The sequence below is a fragment of the Amblyraja radiata genome, chromosome 15 (genome assembly GCF_010909765.2).
Source record: "Amblyraja radiata isolate CabotCenter1 chromosome 15, sAmbRad1.1.pri, whole genome shotgun sequence".
NCBI lineage: Eukaryota > Metazoa > Chordata > Chondrichthyes > Rajiformes > Rajidae > Amblyraja > Amblyraja radiata.
In genome coordinates this window covers 25,864,643-25,886,838 of record NC_045970.1, presented here as the reverse complement: position 1 = coordinate 25,886,838, position 22,196 = coordinate 25,864,643, and the positions used below count along the sequence as shown (strand labels likewise).

General features: G+C 39.3%; 1 protein-coding gene across 3 annotated transcripts; it reads left to right on the top strand.

Moving 5' to 3' along the window:
- The first annotated feature begins 99 nt into the window (after nucleotides 1-99).
- zdhhc6 (zinc finger DHHC-type palmitoyltransferase 6) lies at nucleotides 100-20,066 on the top strand. Of its 3 annotated transcripts, none has more exons than XM_033033850.1 (11): nucleotides 100-235; nucleotides 3,022-3,518; nucleotides 4,997-5,088; nucleotides 9,315-9,474; nucleotides 9,943-10,104; nucleotides 12,253-12,306; nucleotides 14,048-14,215; nucleotides 15,508-15,549; nucleotides 18,380-18,525; nucleotides 19,544-19,587; nucleotides 19,719-20,066. In XM_033033850.1, exons 2-11 carry the CDS (start codon nucleotides 3,261-3,263, stop codon nucleotides 19,820-19,822), a joined length of 1,230 nt encoding a protein of 409 aa, XP_032889741.1. In that variant the 5' UTR covers nucleotides 100-235; nucleotides 3,022-3,260; the 3' UTR covers nucleotides 19,823-20,066. The 3 variants fall into 3 exon arrangements, with proteins under 3 accessions (XP_032889741.1, XP_032889743.1, XP_032889744.1); XM_033033852.1 differs by lacking the exon at nucleotides 100-235 and adding an exon at nucleotides 2,393-2,404; XM_033033853.1 differs by lacking the exon at nucleotides 100-235 and adding an exon at nucleotides 2,624-2,920.
- The last annotated feature ends 2,130 nt before the right edge of the window (nucleotides 20,067-22,196 follow it).

Sequence of the window (22,196 nt, the reverse complement as noted above, 5' to 3'; positions counted from 1 at the left end):
TCCGCTTCTTCCGGCCTGTGTCACCGAGGCTTCTGGAAAATGCCCGTCACTGTCTCCCACAGCGGCCGTGACACCCACTGAAGAAGCTCCGCGAGCAACAGGCGCCGAGGTGGCTCGATGACAGGCGACGCAAACTGCGCCCTTTACATTATTTAAAAGATGAGGGAAGAGGACTCAAGCTCCGCGGCTCATTAAAGGCCGGCGACCAAATGTAAACAGAGAGGGCGCCGGCGAGGTGAGTGAGTGGGTGGGTGGGAGGCGCCGGCGGCGGCGGCGGAAGCGGCGCACGGCAGCCATTGGTCGAGGCGCCGCCATTGGCGAGTTTGAAGGCAGCGTGAGGCGGGAAGAGCGGCTGTGGGAACACAAGACCAAAGATCTGCTCTAACATCTTTGCACAAGACAACACAACACAATACTGTGAATCGAGTGTGTTCCTCAAATGAAGTCCAAACGAAATTTGGTTTCTTATGTCATACAACAAGAAAAGAACCCAGACACCACACCAACACAATTTACACAAACATCCATCACAGTGAATCTCCTCCTCACTGTGATGGAAGGCAAAGTCTTGTCTCTCCCCTGCTCTCCATTCTTCTCCCCGATTCCTTCTCCCGAACTTCTACAATTCAAAGACAGACACAAAATGCTGCAGTAACTCAGCGGGACAGGCGGCATCTCTGGAGAGAAGGAATGGGTGACGTTTCGGGGCAGCATCTCTGGAGAGAAGGAATAGTTGACGTTTCGGGGCAGCATCTCTGGAGAGAAGAAATAGTTGACGTTTCGGGTCGAGACTCTTCTTCAGAGATGCTGCCTGTCCCGCTGAGTTACTCCAGCTTTTTTGTGTGTCTGTCTTTGGTTTAAACCAGCATCTGCAGTTCCTTCTTAAACACAACAGTTTAGTTTCTCGTCACTTGTATGGAGGTACAGTCATAGATGAACTGAGGCCGAGGCCAATTTGAATTTTAGAGGCCCCCAAACCACATCAAGCAGTCCCACTTCCAGTTTAAATTCCGTTTGGAATATTTTGGAGGACCAAGGACCAAGAACCGAGCACCTCAATTTTAGAGGCCCACAAATCAAGATCACTTTGAAGCAGACAGGCATGAGGGCCACTCTGATAGGGCCTGGGTACAGTGAAAAGCTTGTGTTGCGTACTATCCAGTCAGCGGAAAGACCATACATGATTACAATGGAGCCACTCACGGATACACAATAAGGGAATAATAGACACAAAATTGCTAGAATAACTCAACGTCACCCATTCGTTCTCTCCAGAGATGCTGCCTGTCCTACTGAGTTACTCCAGCATTTTGTGTCTTTTCGGTGTAAATAAGCATCTGCAATTCCTTCCTACACATAAGGAAATAATGTTTCATGCAAGATTTGCAGTTCTTTCCTACACATAAGGGAATAATGTTTAGTGCAAGATGAAGCCAGTCAAGTCCGATCAAAAATAGTTTGAGGATCACCAATGAGGTAGATAGTATCTCAGGACTGCTCTCTAGTTGTTGATGGCTCAGTTGCCTGATAACAGCTGGGAAGAAACTGTCCCTGAATCTGGAGGTGTGTGTTTTCATACTTCTGTACCTTTTGCCTGATAAGAGAGGGAGTGAATGGGGCGAGACTTGTCCTTGATTATACAGGTGGCCTTGCCAAGGCAGCGTGAAGTGTAAAGGGAGTATGTAGGAAGGAATAGCAGATGCTGGTTTAAACTGAAGATAAGACACAAAAAGCTGCAGTAACTCAGCGGGACAGGCAGCATCTCTGGAGAAAAGAAATTGGTGACGTTTCAGGTCGAGACCCTTCTTCAGACTCAGTGGGCGGCACAGTGGTGCAGCAGTAGAGTTACAGCCTTACAGCGCCAGAGACCCGGGTTTGATCCTGACTATGGGTGCTGTCTGTACAGTTTGTACGTTCTCCCTGTGACTGCATGGGTTTAAACTGGGATCTTCCGTTCCCTCCACACTCCAAAGATGTACAGATTTGTTAGTTAATTGGCTTGGTATAAAAGTAAAAAACTGTCTCTTGTGTGTTGGATAGTGATAATGTGCAGGGATAGCTGGTCGGCATGGACTCAATGGGCCGAATGGTCTGTTTCCGCACTGTATCTCTAAACTAAAAACCTGTAACATCATCTATTCCTTTTCTCCAGAGATGCTGTCTGACCCTGCTGAGTTACTCCAACTTTTTGTGTCTACCTTCAATGGAAGGGTGGTTGGTTTGTGTGATGGTCTGGGCTGCGTCCACAATTCGCTGCAACATCTCCCGGCGACGGGGTGACATGAAGGGAATAATAAGTATCGGAAGGAACTGCGGATGCTGGTTTAATCCAAAAATAGACACAAAATACTGGACAAACTGGACAGGCAGCATCCCTGGAGAGAAGTAATGGGTGACGTTTCGGGTCGAGACCCTTCTTCGGATAATCAGTGCTCTGCAAAGGCTGTGGTGTAATCTCGCTTTGTGCAGGAGCTGGTCAGAGCCCGATGGATCTGACTGCAGCTCGGAAGCTGAAGCTGAGTCTGTCCCACAGGCAGGGCAGGGCAGGACCAAAGATCTTATAGCGCTATAAGATCTTTGGGCAGGGCAGGGCCTGGCGTCGGTCCGAACGCCGCCTCCTCCCCACGTAACGTGCGGGCGAGATTCACATTCACTCCCGGGGCACGCACGGAGCCTGGTGCACGGAAGGAGGAAGTCGCGCTGCGGAGTCTGGGCTGATGCACAGAAGCGGGCGTTTTGCAGCCACTACTGAGTCGCCGGCGATTAATCGCAGCCCCGACCTGTCCCATCCCATCCCCACCCACCGCACATGATACCGGCTGTGTCCTGCAATCGCTCCCATCGCCATTGGCATTTCTTCCCACATTTACGACCGGAAATTTAAAAAAAAACACAATCAAGTGGCATGACTTTAAGTCGAGTAAGTTCTTCTTTTAAAAACATAAAGTAGAAGTCTGCAATTGTTTTTTTGCCGTAGAAAACTTTAGAACAAGTTTTAATTCCTGGTCTGTGTTCCTCTAGGATGGCTCTGGCAATGCATGTGGGAATACCAAGCGATAAATTATGACTTGGACGAGGAAATAAATCATAGCTATGATGAATTTACTGGAAGCGAAAACTGAAGCTGGCGTTTTTTTTCGTAAATCTATTTTCTCAACAAAAGCATCATGTTTTGCCCGACCTCGGGCATGGAGTGACGTTTAGCCTGGTTTATGTGATTTGATGTATAACTACAAAGTCGTTGTCTTCAATCAAGCACCATGTGGTCGATTATCAGATTTGAAAATCTTCATGAACTGAAAAGAATTTGTCACTGGGGACCAATTATAGCCATATCTGTGATTACAGTATGTTCATCAATGGCCATTATAGACTCAGTGCTTTGGTATTGGCCCCTCGATACTCCAGGTGGAAGTATAAATTTCATTATGTTGATAAACTGGACAGTTCTTATACTTTACAATTATTTTAATGCAATGTTTGTTGGCCCTGGTTATGTGCCAATTGGATGGAAGCCGGTAAGGAAATTATGTATTTTTTTAGTGAAGAATGTATTCATTGACAGTAGTTATTTGCTACTATTGTATTAACTAGTGCATGGTAATTTTATGAGTGAGAGTTTGAATGGTTATAGCTGTAGATGCTAGATTCTTTAAGCATCTTTTTTGTGTGTATCTGTACATCATTTACTACACGTCTAAGGTTTGTGCCCTTAACAGTCACCGGAACTTAAAGTATGAGGTGTCTGAGCTTCCTGTAGTTGACTTCAGAAACGTCTGGTATACTTAGCTGAAACAATTGTGTCTATATTGTTACACATCTGTTGAAAATGTACCATGATGCACTACTGACACATCAAATGTTAAAGTCAGAGTGAAGGATTAGTGGACTTAGTCTACTTGTCCGTTCATTCTTCACCTTGTGAGCTAATCCTTGGCTTTTCAGAGCTTTTCTGCTAACTGCTTGCACGGATGCAAGCCAACTGCTTGCATGGATGCCTTAATAACATGCAGCAGTTTCTGATGTTATTTATCGTCAGGACCTCTAGAGTAGAAGGGTCATGGCCCTGTTAAAATTCACAAAATAGCCTCCCAATTAAGGTAGACACACAATGCTGGAGTAACTCAGCGGGTCAGGAGTTACTCCAGCATTTTGTGTCTACCTTTGATTTAACCCAGCATCTGCAGTTCTTTCCTACACTCCCAATTAAGGTATTATGTCTGAAGAAGGGTTTCGGCCCGAAACGTCACCTATTTCCTTAGCTCCATAGATGCTGCTGCACCCGCTGAGTTTCTCCAGCATTTTTGTGTATCTTCGATTTTCCAGCATCTGCAGTTCCTTCTTGAACAAGGTGTTATATCTGCTTGGTACGCTATATTTTGCTTTAGTCAGGAGCTACAGGAATACATATTACAGGAGGCACATATTCTCGAATGACTGACGTATGGGTTGAGAGATAAAGGGAAAATATATTGAAAAGACGTTATTTTAATTTTAGCATCAGATTCTTAGTATAGACTTCATGTACTGCTAACAAAACCAAGAAATTTGTCTGACTTTTTGCACAATCAGTCTATAAACTCTAGCCTTAAAAGTAGAACTGCATTTGTCTTATTCAGAAATGATTCCAGCAGTCATGAAAAACAGTGTTAAATGTATCGCTTTCTAGCACCTGGTAATCTAATGATTAATATTACTGTATTTCACCTGCCATTAGACTTTATATTCTAAATTGAGGTGGCCAGAAGCAAAGGGTGTAAACATAACTGCTGAGCATGGTAAATATTTACTTGCCCTACTTTGGAAGCAATTGTTCTGTCACCTAAAATAGCACACTAGGTGATGCAGGCAATTAATATCCCATGAAACCAATGTGCATTCACTGAATCATCCTCATTCATTCTTTATTTTTTCCATTGCTGGAATTTTGTTCATTTATTTTTTCAATTCACTAAAATAGAAAGATTATTATAATAATTATCTTATTCTTTTCAAGGAAAATTTTCATGATGCAATGTATCTTCAGAACTGCAGAATCTGTCACGGTTACAAGGCACCCCGATCACATCATTGCCGAAAATGTAATAGGTATGTTTGGACAACTTTACACACGAGCACACACTGTGAAACACTTATTTTATACAAAAATGCAGTATTTTGAAGATGAAGACAAACCCTTCAGCTTTACGCAATTTTTAGAATGTTTTTGTTTTCCAGAATGTTTAGATTGAAAATAAAGCCACTCGTATAACATTATGTTAAATACAAAATTATGCAAGCGAAACAAATGGTATTTCAAAACTTTGATTTGACATTATGGAAGTTAAGGTGTAATGAAAATAAAGTAATTGAAAAATATTGCAAATTGAAATGACTCTAGAACAAAATCACTGACCTGAGCTTTACTATTGTAGAGCCTGTCAAAATAGTTGTTTGTTTAAAAACTATACATGTTCTGTAATTTAAACTTTTTTTAAGGCCAATCCTATTTATTCTGTTCCGTAAATATAATTGAATTTATACTGTGAGATGAAAAATGCACTGAGCAAACTAAATTTTAAACCTTTTGGCTCGAAGGGCCGAATGGCCTACTCCTGCACCTATTTTCTATGTTTCTATGAACAAAATTTGCAGGTGTAAATTTTAGAAGACTGAAAATTACTTTGGATTCCTAAACTATAGTATTATTGCCTCCTTTTGGACCAATAGAGCCCCTTGAAAACAAAGTTGTTTTAATAAAACTTTAATTTCTATTTTGTTCTGTCATTTTTTCTTCAAATATTTCATAATTTTGTACCACGTGTAAATTCTGCAACTTTGCAAAGATTTTTGTTAACTATCTGCTAAGCCCGATTATAATTGGGTATATGATGACTAAAACTAAACGTAGAACTGGTTATGTAGCTTGAGCTTGCTCCTCTAAACAAAATCACGGTAACCCTGTACCTCATTCATTTTCCTGCCAGTCCCCACATCTCTTAGAAACATAGAAAATAGGTGCAAGAGTAGGCCATTCGGTCCTTCGAGCCTGCACCGCCATTCAATATGACCATGGCTGATCATCCAACTCAGTATCCTGTACCTGCCTTCTCTCCATACCCCCTGATCTCTTTAGCCACAAGGGCCACATCTAACTCCCTCTTAAATATAGCCAATGAACTGGCCTCAACTACCTTCTGTGGCAGAGAGTTCCAGAGATTCACCACTCTCCTTTATCCTTAAACTGTGACCCCTTGTCCTGGACCCAACATCGGGAACAATCTTCCTGCATCTAGCCTGTCCAACCCCTTAAGAATTTTGTACATTTCTATAAGATCCCCCCTCAATCTTCTAAATTCTAGTGAGTACAAGCCGAGTCTTCATATGAAAGCCCTGACATCCTAGGAATCAGTCTGGTGAACCTTCTCTGTACTCCCTCTATGGCATGAATGTCATTCCTCAGATTTGGAGTAAAAACTGTACACAATACTCCAGGTGTGGTCTCACCAATACCCTGTACAACTGCAGTAGAACCTCCCTGCTCCTATACTCAAATCCTTTTGCTATGAATGCTAACATACCATTCGCTTTCTTCACTGCCTGCTGCACCTGCATGCCTACTTTCAATGACTGGTGTACCAATAAATCTTAAATCTCTTTATTGTCTAAAATCTGTCTGAGTCTTAAATTTGCTCGGATACTGAGATCCGTGTATCCATGGTGCTTTAGAGTAGAAAATTCAAATATTTTACTTGAGTAAATATATTGCTCTTCTCAATTTTCTAAGTGGATAAGCAAGTAATCAATCAATTATTTTGGTCTTGCCTGTATTTTAGCATAACTCCTGCATTGTGGAAGGTAGCATACGTTGCTCCTCTTCTGAATAATGGGGTTATTGGGCAATGGGAGGGAAGCTGGTAAAATTTATTATAATGATATCAGAGCACTGAATAAATTGTGCGATTGGCAGGCTCGGTATGTATTTTAACTGGGAAATGATAGTTGGCACTTCTGTTACTATTTTAAGGTAGTACGTGGTGGGTTAGTTTAAGGAAAATCAGTCCATGTCATATCACTGAGTTTTCAAAAAGCATTAGAAGTGCTCAACAAGAACCATTAACTGGGTATTGGTTAACTTTCAAAACTGGAATGAGTAGGTTATTTTTCAGGTTGATTGAATTCTACAAGGAAGGCTGTAAATAGGCATGGATCGGTTAACAGAGTGATAGATACAATATTATGTGAAAACCATCTAATTTGGCAAAAGAGGAGCAGAATGAAGTGAGAAATGGGAGGTTGGTATTCAGAGAAACATTGTAGCATGTAATTAGAAAGCCAAATGACAGCTGTCTTAATTATATGAAGATTGCAAAATAAGACAAAATGAGCATTTTGTGCTAAAGACAAATCCATTAATAGAATATGGGTTCAGGTTTATTATTCTTACATGTACCGAGGTACAGTGAAAGGCTTTGTTTTGCAGACTAAACAGATCCGATATACCAAACATAGATTTAATCAGTTCAAACTCGCGTACAATAGATACAACAAATGAGAAGATACAGATTGCAGAATATAGTTCTCAGCATTGCAGCACATCAGTTCCAGAGACAAAGTTCAATCTCCTTAGTGGGGTAGAGGTGAATAAGTCAGTACCCTCGCTTATGGAAGGGCTGTTCAAAAGCCTGATAAGACGGGGATGAAGCTGTTCCTGAGTCTGGTGCTACACACTTTCAAGCTTCTGTACTTTCTGCTGGATAGGGGCCGAGGTCTGGGACAGATCTTTGATTATCACAAAACGCTGGAGTAACTCAGCAATCAGGCAGTATCTCTGGAGAAAATGGATAAGTGACGTTTTGTGTCCGAACCCTTCTTCAGACTGAAGATTAGAGACTGGCAGAGGGCCCTGACCCGAAATTTATCTATCCATTTTCTCCATTGATGCTGCCAGACCCACTGTGTTGCTCCAGCATTTTGTGTCGATCTTTGATATAAACCAGTATCTGCTGTTCCTTTTTTATTACATTAGGTCTTTGATTATGTTGGCTGCTTTTCTGAGGCAGCGTGAAGTATAGATGACGTCAATGGTGGGAAGTATGATGTACTCAGCCACATCTTCAACTCTGTAATTTCCTGCAGTCTTGGGCAGAGCTCTGTCCTGACCAAGCTGTGATGTTTTCTATGTGTTAGAAGTATGAGTCACAAGAGACATGCACATTTCCTCAGTCTCCTTCAAAAGTTTCAGGATTGGTATGCCTTCTTGGCTGTCACATCAGTGTGGTTGGTCCACAACAGATCTTTTTAAATATTAATGCCAAGGAAAATTACAGCTCTCAACTATTTCCACATCCACTCCATTGCTGACTAGGCATGTACTCCAGCATGCTTCCTGAAGTCAATAACTAGCTCCTTCGTCTTGCTGACATTGAGGGAGAGGTTATTGTCCTGATATCATGTCACTGAGTTCTCTCTTTTTTATGATCTACCGGTGCAAAGCATTGAATAGTAGGATTATTGAACATGAATTTATTTCATATATACTGTTCCCTTGAAAAGTAATAGTAACTGCTAGCTTCTATGACAATTACAAAAGATAATCAAGGTTTTCCTATGCAAAATCAAAAGCTTTTGCCTTTATAACCAAAGTCTCCTCTTCTTGTACTTTACTCTTAAATGTTTTGTGAAGGACCTTTAAAGAACAGCATGTCGAAAATCATGGTGCAATTTGTAAACTTAACCAGAAATAGGGTATATGCAGGGAAATATACTTGCTTTTGGTGGCAGGCAAATTGGTGTGTTTTTTAAGTTTTAGTTTTTGATAGTGCGCGTAGTGAATATTCTCATCTGCAGTTAAGTATAAAACAGGAGTCACGGATGTAGAATTATTGCCAACAAATCAAAGAAATTCCAGAAGAAACGTCATTGCATAAAAGAATTGCTATCAAAGATGCAAAGATGTAATTAAGGCTAAAGAAGGGTCCCGACCCGAAACGATGCGTCCGTTCTCTCCGCAGATGCTGAGTTCCACCACCCTTTTGCTTTTTTTTGCTACATGATATTCAAATGAGGACAAAGCAAAAATTGTTGTTGATGGTTAAATGACTGAGGTGAAATGTCAAGCTTTTTTTGATTAACCGCTGATGGCTATTAATTTCAAATGAATTGCTTGAATTGTTCAGATCTATCAAGGAAAATATAAGCAAATTAAATTTTATAAGATTAAACATAAAAATATGGTAAACATACCTACTTAAAATTCCTGTTCCTGACCATGTCAGTTACTTATTTTGATAGAATTGCATTTGATATTCTCTTGGTTCTCTCTTTGCTCCTAGGTGTGTGATGAAGATGGATCATCATTGTCCATGGATCAATAATTGTTGTGGTAATTTTAACCATGGCTACTTTACCTTATTCCTGATGTTAGCACCTATGGGTTGTATTCATGCTTCTGTGATTTTAATCATGACCATGTACACACAGCTTTATAACAGGGTAAGTAAAGCATCGTTTTGTTCCAAATATATCTCAAGATATCACGCTAAGAAACAGTTTGAAATATATAAAATTATCAGAGGTATAGATAGGTGTAGACAGACAAAACCCCATTCCTAGGGTGGAAACGTCAATGGATCAATGTCAAAGACTAGAGGACATAGCTTTAAGGTGAGAGAGGCAAAGTTTAAAAATGATGTAGGGGGCAATTTTTTGTTACAGAGGGTGGGTGAATGGATGGTGGAGGCAGAAAAGGGAGTGGCATTTAAGAGTCTTGGGTAGACTCACGCATATACAGGGAATAGAGGGATATGGATCACGTGCAGGCAGAGGTAAATAGTTTAACTTGTGGACATTGTCATGTGAAGGGCCTGTTCTTGTCAGTGTTGTTCTATGATTTGAAAAAGTGACTTGGTAAGGTGTTTGCATTTATGTCTATTTACAGTCTTTATGTGTGATTTATTGCAGATTTCATTTGGTTGGAGTTCTGTAAAAATTGATATGAGCATGACTCGAAGCAATCCACAGCTCATCCTTCCTTTTGGAATTTATGGATTTGCTGCCTCTCTCTTTGCTTTAGGATTGGCAATCGGTACAACAATTGCTGTTGGAATGTTGTTTATAATTCAGGTAAAATTTGGATTGAAATGCTTTAAAATATATGGTTGGACATTTTAGACCCAGTCACATTGAATGAACATGGCTAACTTGTTATTTTAAAGTCATTCTTTTTTTTAAAATATTTATTTTATTAGAAGCAATTGTACAAGGAGAAAGTAATTGACATAACAATTATACAATTTTCGTACAGCTTCAGTTTTAACATTTTATAAACTGATAAGTGAATCGGAAAAAAGTAAAAAGGAAAGAATGAAAAGGAAGAAGTAAGATACGAAAAAGAAAGAAGAAAAAACCCCTGAACTAACAAAGAAGTGAGAGAAAAAAAGGGGAGATATATCCCACTACCCTTCCCTACGCCCGCTCACCCGACCCTAACGTCGGTTTTGAATTTGTGTTCAACCATTCTGTTGTTGAAGAAATTCAATGAAAGGAGACCATATTTTGGAAAATTGGTCTGATTTGTCAGACAAAACAAGCCTTATTTTTTCTAAATGCAGTGTCTCGGTCATTTCTGCGATCCACATCTTCACTGTGGGAACTGTTATCTTTTTCCAGAATTTAAGTATAGGTTTTTTCGCAGTTATTAAACCATAGTCAAGGAAACGTCTTTGGAATATCGTTAACTTAGGGCAGTCCTCTGACATTCCTAATATTATTAATTTTGAATCTGACTCCAATTGAATTTTGAGTGTTTTAGAAATGGTATTGAATATTCCCATCCAGAAATTTTGTATTTTTATACAGGATACAAAAGAATGGGGTAGCGTAGCTTCTTGGAGGTGACATTTATCACAGAGAGGGGAGACAGTTGGGAAAATCTTATTCAATTTGGTCTTTGAGTAGTATAACCTATGCAATACTTTGAATTGTATCAGGCAATGCCTGACATTTAAGAATAGTAATGTATGTATAGTAGGCTTTCCTCCCATATATCTTTTGAAAAGGGTAAACCCAGCTCGTCCTCCCATGCTCGCCTATAAATCTCAGAAGGTGGGGTATCAATATTTAGGAGAGTGTTATAAATGTAAGATATCAACTTACTTGTATCGGCATGTCTATTCAAACAAGCGTCTAATATATCTGGACCCATAAGAGGAGAGTCTTGTGTATATGTTTTCACATAATCTCGGATTTGAAGGTATCTTTAAAAAAAATGTTGGCGTTCAAGTGATATTTCTCCTGTAGTTCTTGAAAAGAAAAGAGAGTCCCCTTCTTATTTTCACACAGAGAGTGGTGAATCTCTGGAACTCTCTGCCACAGAAGGTAGTTGAGGCCAGTTTATTGGCTATATTTAAGTGGGAGTTAGATGTGGCCCTTGTGGCTAATGGGGTCAGGGGGTATGGAGAGAAGGCAGGTATGGGATACTGAGTTGGATGATCAGCCATGATCATATTGAATGGCAGTGCAGGCTCGAAGGGCCGAATGGCCTACTCCTGCACCTATTTTCTATGTTTCTATGTTATCTCTACAGTATTATCTTTCCCACAGTATTAATTTCCAGGTTCTTCCATTGAACAAACGCCATATCTAAAGTAGACGGTTTAAACGAGGGATTGTTTGCAATAGGAAGAAGGAGAGACATGTTTCTCAATTTAAGACTGAATTTGAACTGTTTCCAGATATGGATAGTACTATGTATTATCGGATTTTGCTTATACGTTGACTTATTCAAATGTGTTGGAGATAGGGGAATCGAGCCTATACTAAAAGGCAAACAATCTTCCCTCCATTTTTAACCAATTTACATGTTGACATGTATCGTCCAACCAGAAGGTTATATTCTTAATGTTAGTTGCCCATTAAAGTCATTCTTTAACATTATAAATGCAATTTAATTATTTATCAGCATCCAAGAAATCGCACATTTTTGAGGAATAATCAAATTAAGGAATCCAAAATATAGTTAGATGCGGAATAGGGAACTGAAAGAAATTGCTTATTCGTAGAATATTGTGTTGGAGCTAAATTTTGTTAAGGCCAGTGTTTCCAGCAAGCTAATTAATTCCCATTGCAAATATTTTACCCAGTCCCTGAACTCTATCACGAATTTGCTGCCTATTATAAAAGCAACAATATTCCTCTATTTCAATAGAATCTCTAACATTGTTGGATATTTTGCGTGAATATTTGGGTTCACTTTGCTCTCTCTTTTTCTAGATGAAAGTGATTCTTAGAAACAAAACATCCATTGAAGTTTGGATAGAAGAAAAGGTAGGTTGTGGCCCCACTCAGTTCTATACTGCCAATGTCACTTTGATATGTTGCTACATTAGATCCCATAGAATGGACGAAGAGATGGACCATTTCTTGAATAGTCCCTTGTAAACTCTCCTCATAAAATTTGGGAAAAAATGATAGTTGATATGCCCCTTAACATGGCATGAACTAAAAAAAAATAGACTGCTTTAACTTTCAAAGTAGTCTATTAATTTTTATAATTTGACCAATGTAAGATTTTATTGAATAATTTAATGTTCTCTATAATCCCTGAGAAAGTCTTTATAAAGAACTATTTAAAATCTGTTTCCCAAGTATATTTTGTTCGGTATTCCCAAACTGCTCATGGCTTGAGCTCCAGATTTTGAGCCAGTGACAAAGAAAGAATAGTAACATGTATCCAAGTTGCAGTAATGGTGTTCCTTCTTGGTGGTACATGACCAAGGTTAGGGGGTGCTGTTGGAGTGCCTATGTGAGTTATGCGGTGTATTTGATACACTGCAATTATTGTAAGCTACTGATGATGAGAATGAATGCTTGGCAGGTTGCTGGTGTATCATTCAGGCGGAATGCTTTGTCCTGGTTGGTATCCAGTTGTTTGAGTGTTGGATCTGGATGAGAACAGAAGTGTAGTCTTCTGTCTCACTCCTGATCTATGAACGTCGTTGTCAAGGATCCATTGAACCCCACAAATTCTCTGATCACCTATTTCTCATCATGAAGGAATCTGAAGACTGCTGTAGCTGGCTTCTTAAAGTTGGACATTGGAAGGGTCGGAAATTTGCCATTACACCATGAAAATAAGAGAAATGTTTAAGGCCATCAGTAATCAAGTTGCTTGTTTTAGCGTATCCTGTCTCTGCCCTCCTCTTGCAGCGATGGTACTATTGACTGGTGTAGATAACTTTCAGGTTAGTAGTGATTAATGATGTTGATGGATAATAATGCCATTGAATATAATGTTAGATTTTGCCTTGCCAGATGGCTTGTCAGTTTCATGCCCATTTATATTCCTAGGGTAACTTTGTAGGATTTGAACTGTTGGTTGTTATCCTGCAACTTTACCCATTGCATCACGACTGCCAAATGGAAATGTACGCAGGGTATCATCTGTTCTTATGAAGATTACTGGAATTTTTGGTGGCTTACTTTATTACAATCGGGTGCATCCATTTTGAGCCTGGATAGCATGGATGTGGAGAAGATGTTTCCACTAGTGGGAGAGTCTAGGACCAGAGGGCACAAACTAAAAGGACGTACCTTTTAGAAAGGAGATGAGAAGGAATTTATTTAGTCAGAGGGTGGTGAATCTGTGGAATTCGTTGCCACAGGTGCTTTGGAGGCCAAGTCATTGGGTATTTTTAAAGCGGAGATTGAAAGGTTCTTGATTAGTAAGGGCGTCAAAGGTTATGGGGAGAAGGCAGGAGAATGGGGTTGAGAGGGAAGGATAGATCAGCCATGATTGAATGGCAGTGTGGACTCAATGGGCCGAATGGCCTAATTCTGCTCTTATGACTTATGAACATGATATATCTCTGACGCTGGTAGTGCGAGTTTTAGAATGAAGTACTTAAGGCGGTTACAGATTTTTCGCAGAAATTAATTATCAAAGTGCCAAGGAACTCCATGTTTTGGTTTTTGTCCAATTTTACCATGGTACAAAACAGGTTATCAAGTTCCTTCAATGCAATAATAATTGTTTTCAAAATTTACCAGTGCAATCTAATTTTCATAGGCCAAAGACAGAATCCAGTATTATCAAACTGGTGAGCAGTTCGTTTTTCCATATGACCTTGGAAGCAAGTGGAAGAACTTCAGGCAGGTGTTCACGTGGTCTGGGCTTCCTGAAACAGATGGAATTGTCTGGCCTGTTCATGAAGGCTACCATCCATACACATTAACGGTAAATTCCCTTTTAATAGATTACTGAATGAAAATTGCACAAAATGCTCATAAAACAAGTAATAGTGTAGTTGCCCTTTCAAAAAATATTATCGGTTTTTAAATTCAGCGCATTTATTTATCATTTTAAGCCTATATGGGCACTTTTCAATGAATGTCATTCCATGACTTGTCATGGTGCTTTTAATTCTGTTTAGTATAATAATTGATCGGCTTGCTCTACATGGTAATGCTCTTAGCTCGTGTTGCATTATGGGCTTGAGCGTTGTTCTATGATACATTGCAGTAGACAGACTTAATTACAGAATTATACCAGTATTGTTGCATGATCAGCAGTGTTCAATTCTCTTTTAAAGGTTCACTTGAGTCACTTTCTTTGCCACAAGGTATCTATGGCACATTATTGAAGCAGCAGAAGCTTCTCTCAATACCTTGAATCATATTAAGTTTATGGAGTCGTACAGCAGGGAAAAGGACCCTTCAGCCTAACTTGACCATGATGTCCAGTCCCATTTGCCCACAATTGGCCCAAGTTCAATGATGCAGATTATTGCTCAATCATCTATGCTATACTTGGAACTTTGCTGACTACAAATTAGCCGTTAAAGCACTGTAGAAAACAGCGATGGTTACTTATCCAAGTTCAGTAAAATAATACACTATCTCACTATTCAAAAATACCAATGGTTTGGCATGTGGCTCACAGGATGATGTTTCCCCAACTGGCAAAATCAAGTCCAAGTTGCTGGTTTAATATTAATATCCTGTTTGGCTTTCAGTTTTTAATAGCACATGGGTCATGGGACGACCGGCTTAGGAGCTAACAGTCATGCTCTCTTTGAACCGACTATTGGGGAATACAGGAGAGCAACTCTTTGTGACCTCTTCTTTTGATTCCTTTCCTTGCACTTGAGCTCCATTTGACAGCTGACTACACAGCATGAGTTAACAGCTGAAAATCGATTGCTTGCTGTATATTAAATTGTGGACTTAAAGTGCCAGAGATGTAATGCATAAACATTTTATTCCTTTTCCAGTAGTAAACTAAAGGTTAAATTTCTGATAGAAATTGCAAAATAAATACTTCCATGTATTCGGATGAAAAATGGGTAAGATCAGAAAGAAACCAATTGTCCCTTGAAATTTGGACAGAGAGAAATGTTTGAACCCATGCTTTATCTTGAATCGCACATGGTTTTATTTTGTTGTCATTTCTCAAGACTTCTGAATAATACCAGTTAATAATGAATGAATTGATTTGTGACAGTGTTTGCGAACTTTGTCTTGTTACAGATAGAACAGCTGAAGCAGAAAGCTGATAAAAGAGTGAGAAGTGTAAGTACTGTAATGCCCACATTTTTTTGGCAGATGGCAGCATTTCATGGATGTACCTTGTGCAAATTAGATTTCATAAATGATTTGTACTTGTAGTTAGTTGAGAAATCTATAGTTATTTTTCAGATTTGGATAACGTGACTTGCAGCTACATCTTCTCATTAAGATCATGTCAGTCTATCTCCATGCCATCTTTTGAGCAACTAACCCCACAACCTTAATGCCATTGATATCTACCAATGTGTTTTAAATGAACACAATGATTTAGCCCTCTGGGGAAGACAATTCCAATGGCTCACCACACTCTGAAGATTTTTTTAAATCACTGTCCCCTTATTCTGAAACTATGCTTCACTGACCTAAACTCAGCCAAGAGAAACAGATTCCCAGTGTCTAACTTGTCAAGCTCTTTAAAAAATGTGAATGTTTTATTGAAATCTGCTCTTGTTCTTCAAAACTCTCGAGAATACAATCCCTGCCTATTAAGTCTCTCCTCGTACAGAAAACCTGTATACCCGGGACTATTCCAATGAATCATCATTGCAACTTTTATGTTGCACCCTTTCTTAGTTGATGAGCCAAGAATTTAGGCAAAATTTAGGTTCAGTCCAAGAAAGCTCTGTGCAATTGTAAATAAGAGTTCCTTGCTCCAGCATTCAAATCTCTTTGTAGTAAAGGAAAACATGCCATATTTTCTCCTTCTTAACCATGCTGCACCTTCAGTAAGGGGTAAAGCACACCCAGATCTCTGAAAATCAATCCTACCCAGTCCCTTACCATTTAACAAATTCTCAATTTTTCTGTTATATGCAACTGGCTAGGTGATCTTTGACTTTTTTTCATCTTCACTTCACCTTGTGTACATGAAGTAGTATGTTCCTGCCCACTCACTCAGCATTTCATATCCCCTTGAAGCTCTCTATACTCTCAATCCCACCTACTTCAGTGTTATCAGGAATTATGAAATTTGCCCACTAAATTGTTATTGTTTGGGAAAAGTTCCGATCCCTAAGTATGTCACCATGTCTTGTCAAATTGAGAATAGTCAGTTTATTCTCACTTTAATTTCTGTCTGTACGTCAATTTGAATCCATGTCAATACATTGCTCTAACATTTTGACTGGCCAGTGCAGGACCTTATCAAACCCCTTTAAAAAAAAAAAAATTTTTTTTTTTAAAAAGTCAAAATCCACACGCACTGAATCCCTATTTTCAATTCTACAGGTAACAACTTCAAAGGATACCAACAGATTAGTTAAACATGTTCTTTCATAAATCCATGCTGAATTTGGTCGGTTCTTTTAAAGGTGTTCTGCTGCTACGTCCATCATTACAGATTTCAACATTTTCCGTTTTTTTCCTAATTTGGAGAAGTCACATTGGCTCTTGTCCAATCCACAGGAACAATTCCAAAATCTATAGTATTTTAGAAAAACAACCACTCTCTAAACCCTTGAATTTCCCCATTGAACCTATGAAAAGCAAATCCTGAGATTTATTCATTTCCAGCATTGCCAGCATTTTTTTGGCTGATGCTTTGCTCCTCCAGTTTACCATTCCTAATTAATTGCTCACCTACTTACTAGCTTTTTGCTTCATGCAACAAGATGCCTAGATCCCTTTCTATTCCATTCACCAGTCTCCAATTAGATAATTTACTTTTTGATTCCTTGTACCGAAGTGCATGACCTTTGAAGTGCACATTCCTACATTAAACTTTTCATTTGCCAGGTTTTCCCCATTGAACCAGAGTTCAAGCATCCTCATTGCACCCCCACCTAGTTTTGTATTGTCAGCTACCTTGCACTCTGCCCTCATCTCCTAAATTGTTAATATAGATAATACATTAATGAGGCTCCAGGACTGATCCGAATTGCTGCGATATGTTCAATGGACATAAGTAAGAGAATTTGGTGACATTGTCAGGTCACTAACTTACCTGATTTGTGTTTTGCCTTGAGCAATAAGTACTTCTGCATGATTGCATTTAATATTATTGCACAATTATTTTTTTTTAAACTGCTGTAATTAAAAAGGTGTGAAGTAAATGGTGTCCTGGTCATTAAAATCAGGGGGGGGGGCAGAAGCAGTAATGAGTTATATGTACTTTTTTCTATCATCTGTTGCCAGGTAATTAAACTCCCCACATTTGTTTAATCTGAAATCTTCAACAGTAACACAGACCTCTTGAAATGATAAGATGATTTGCTTGTAGATGGATTGTTTTGAGTCCAAGTTTGCATAGCAGACCGATAAAAAGGAGTAACAAGCAACTTTAAGTACTCAGGCTCAGTTTTTCAAGGCAGTAAGAGAATTGTAGTTAATCTTTCTTGAGTGCTTAAGTTGATCCCAGTAATTACTAGGATTTTGTTTTTATGGAGAGCTATTTTTCTACTTTAACCTTGAAAGTAATGGATGGACAGTGTTAGTATTTGGTGCAGGCACGTATAAGGAGCGGGGCTGGAATAATCCTACGTCTTGATAATCTGAAGGTGGATTGTTTTGTTAAAAATCATTCCCTTTTCTGAATCGGGGAAATATAAATGCCATGGTACTTAGTTGAATCATGAAGCTGTAAGAGCATATTGTTAAAAATTGAAAAGAATCTGTAGAACACATTTTAATTCCTTGTCGAACACCTGGCTTGCTTGTGTAAGTAAATGTTGACATTGAGGTATGACTATAGTAACATCTGTCTTCAATTATTATACCAAAAGCAGATGTTTTTTCAAAGTAAATTGAGTGTGCTTGGTAGCTATATTGACACTGGGATCTATTTGAAAGTGTGATGGTTGTGAGTTGCATGATTTTGTAATCTTATTACTGACAGGTTCAATACAGAGTGATTGAAGATTACAATGGAGCTTGCTGTCCTATAACGAAAGGTTTCAAAACATTTTATAACACACCTTGTACTGAAGAGCCCAGAATTCAGCTGAAAAAAGGTGAACTGGTTTCGGCCACAAGAGGTTTGAAGTAAGTTGAGCAAAATTTATCTTGTCATGGAACATGTAGCATTGGATTTGAAATGAAAATATTTTTTTGACATTCATGGCCAGATGACTGCCTTCTATTCTCCAATTTAGGTAAACTAGATGTGATCAAAATCTCTGCCTGTTGAGACAAGCCCTATTCATTTATTGAAGCTTGGTCAACTTCATTGGCTTCCCATTAAACACTTTAGTAGTTTCTAAAATTCTCATCTTTGTTTTCAAATACTTCCATGGGTTCTCTCCTCTCTATCTCCTGTAAACTACTCCCTCGCTGTTATTTTTTGAGATACATGCACTCTTCCAACTCTAGTCTATTGATCACTCCAAGTGTAATCACTGCAGTATTTCAAGTTGTTAGCTTGAGCTCTGAAATTCCCTTCATAAACTTCTCTGCACCGCCCTCTTCCTCCTCTGATAATCTAGCTCCATATTAAATTGTATTTGAAAATAGAAGAAACAGTGCAGCACAGAAACAGTCCCTTCAGCCCAAATGTATGTGTTGACCATGATGCCAATTTAAACTATTCTCTTGCCTGCACATGGACCATTCCCTGCTTCATCTTGGGCCTGTCTCAATGTCCCGTGAATGTTGTTATCGTATCTGTTTCTATAACTTCCCCTGACAGGACACATGATGCTGTCAGGATATCATTCGCTGAGGTAAATATGAAAAGATCTCAAAATAATTACTGGATTCTTTTTTTAATCTTCCCCATCTCACTTTAAATATATGCTTCTCACATGTGATATTTCCACCCTGAGGAAAAAATACAGATTTCTCACTTAATTTTGTACTCTTCTGTAGGGAGCTTCTGGCATTCCAGGGACAATTATCCAAGTCTGTCCAACCTCCCCTTATAGCTAATACACTCTAATACAGGCAACATCCTAGTGAACCTCCTGTAATGCTGGGCGTCTCCTGTATTATTAAGTGAAAAAATAAAATGAGTTTTTTCATTTATCAATTTTCATTTTCAATAGAAATTAATATTTCTCTTCAGGCACTGGATGTATGGCGACAAGAACTTAAAGAAAAATGCCTATAGTAAGTAAATTTGGCACCCAGTTTCCTGGAGATGTGTCCAATTGCAACATTTCTGTTTATTTGAATCTGCAAAAAGTAATGACATTGTTATTTAAATTACTTTCAATAATCTTTTACTTGTATTTAAACAGTTGGAAAGCATGAACGAGGCTGGTTCCCAAGAAAATGTGTTGAGAAATACTTAAATGGCCCTGCCACAGATACAAGAACAGAAGAGGAAAAAAAGAATTTCTGATAGTTATTGGCACCGGTTCTTTTGACAACAGAGTTGGTGATGGTCTTCTACAGGATCTCTTTTCCGATGCTTTCTTTTTCACATTTAATTTCGAATCGACTTGTTTTGATAAAGCAGTTGCATTTCTTTTATAATCAAAGAAGTTCCTTTACATTTTCAAATGTTTGTGAAACAATCTAATTATGGTGATAGAGATTTGAGAGGCGATTTGCAATTTTGAAACAATAAATTGTCTTCCCTTTCATATGGTTTTGTGTGATCCATGTTTACTGTGAAACTTTGGAAACAATTTCCTGGCACAAATTGGGATAGTAATATAAGTAAAATGCTAAAATACAACTACTGATCTACTACCACATCCGTGCCTCCACTTTTAAGTCTTCACTTGACTATAACAATAATTTATGCTATCACGTGCTGGCCACCTCGCCTTTGCAGCTCCCATCTTGGTTTCATTCTAACTGGTCCATGAGCTTCACATCAGTGTCAAGTACCTCCAGATTCAGCGAATGGGTCTGAACTTCATTAAAAAGATTATTTGGTTTTAAATTCTAAAAAGTTAAGTGTTTTGAAATTTAAATTCGGTATTCCTTTTATTGGAGAAACAGAACTGCAGATGCTGGTTGATACGGCTTTGGCGCTTTGAGGCATTAGCCCGACCAGCTGTGCCGCCCACTGTGCTGCCCCTCTTTATATCCTTTAGGATAGAAATTAAGTTACCATTCTAAGGTCGTAGCCTCAGAATTAAAGGACGATCCTGTAAGAAGAAGATGAGGAGGAATTTGTTTAGTCAGAGGGTGGTGAATCTGGAATTATTTGCCACTGAAGGCTGTGGAGAACGCCAATGTACATTTTTAAGGCAGAGATAGATAGATTCTTGATTAGTACGGGTGTCAGGGATTATGGGGAGAAGGCAGGAGAATGAGGTTAGGAGGGAGAGATAGATCAGCCATGATTGAATGGCGGAGTAGACATGATGGGCTGAATGGCCTAATTCTGCTCCTACCACCTGGGTGAACTTCTACCCAAATCCCATTATGCGTGTTTCCATGCTGTATGATGTGATGCATTTAAAAACAGTTCAAAAACCTGTTGCAACAGAAAACCAAAAGCCACTGGATCATTTCCAGATGATCCTCAGTGGTACATCTCCCACGATTTAGCCACCTCTCAGGCTTCTTCTTTTCGTGTCCATCTTGTTACAAATGTTGGCCTCGCAGTCATCATCCGTCCTAAAACGGACGCAAGCTTCTGGCGACAATCAGTGGAAGACGTCACTTGTCGCAATAGATGATGGTGGTAGCAGAATTAGCTCGGGATACTTCCAGTTTCCAGCCCCGCGATGTGGACGCTTCTGCTAGGGGGCCCACCTCTCAGGCTGATTACACTTTTCAGATAAATGGGATCAGGTCATTCAGTTCTCTATCTGGAACTGAAGTTCAGTCAAGTGTTCAGGGAACTAGTGCAAGGCATCATCCAAACCTGCGTTTGCAAAGATTATCTACAAAGTAGATGAAGAATTTTGGCACTCAATATCACAAGCAAATGAAATTTGAACCTAAGTGCTCATATATTTCATGTATCATATATTCATCCATTTCTTGTGGCTGTCAGTTAACATCAATTACTTCTGGCCTATCACAAAGTACAGTTTTAAATTCAGACCAGAGACTGTAGATACTAGAGTCTGGAGTGAAAAGAAAACCAAACTGCTGGAGGAACTCAGCAGGCCAGGTAGCATCTGTGGAAGAAATGGACCATTAACGTTTCAGGCTGAGACCCTTCATCTGGACTAAGAACGGCGGGTGCGGTATAATCAGTGTAAAGAGGTGAGGGGGAGCGAGCAAGAAGCTGGCAAACGATGGGTGGATCCTTGTCTGAATACACCTGTTGCATGCAGCTCTTGCCCCCTTTATACCAGCTATCGTCCCTCCACACATTCCAGAAGGGTCTCAACCTTGTCAAGAATTTAACTGGACTCATACTAGGTATGTTGCAAAGCCTACCTGAAGCGTCGTTGAAGATCTGCTGCTGAGGCTGTGCGCGATTTTGGCGCCGTTTAGAGGGGGCGGGTTTAAAACGCGATTTTCTCTAAGCTGTTCCAATCGAAAATGTTCAGCCTAGTTAATTATTAACGAAAAATCGCTGGAAGACCCCGTCGCAAAAGCTATTATTAGGTTTAAAGGCCTTGAATAATAGTTATAGTAGTTTAAAAATCAATCTTTAAACCCGCGACCGTCATCAACCGCAGGGTCTCATAAAGAAAATAGCAGAAGGTATGCTGTATATTTTTACATTCAAAAGGGCTTCTAAAGATCCTTTTATACAAAATTTAATATTGCGAGTAGCTCAATTTGGGCCCATTATATCGCGC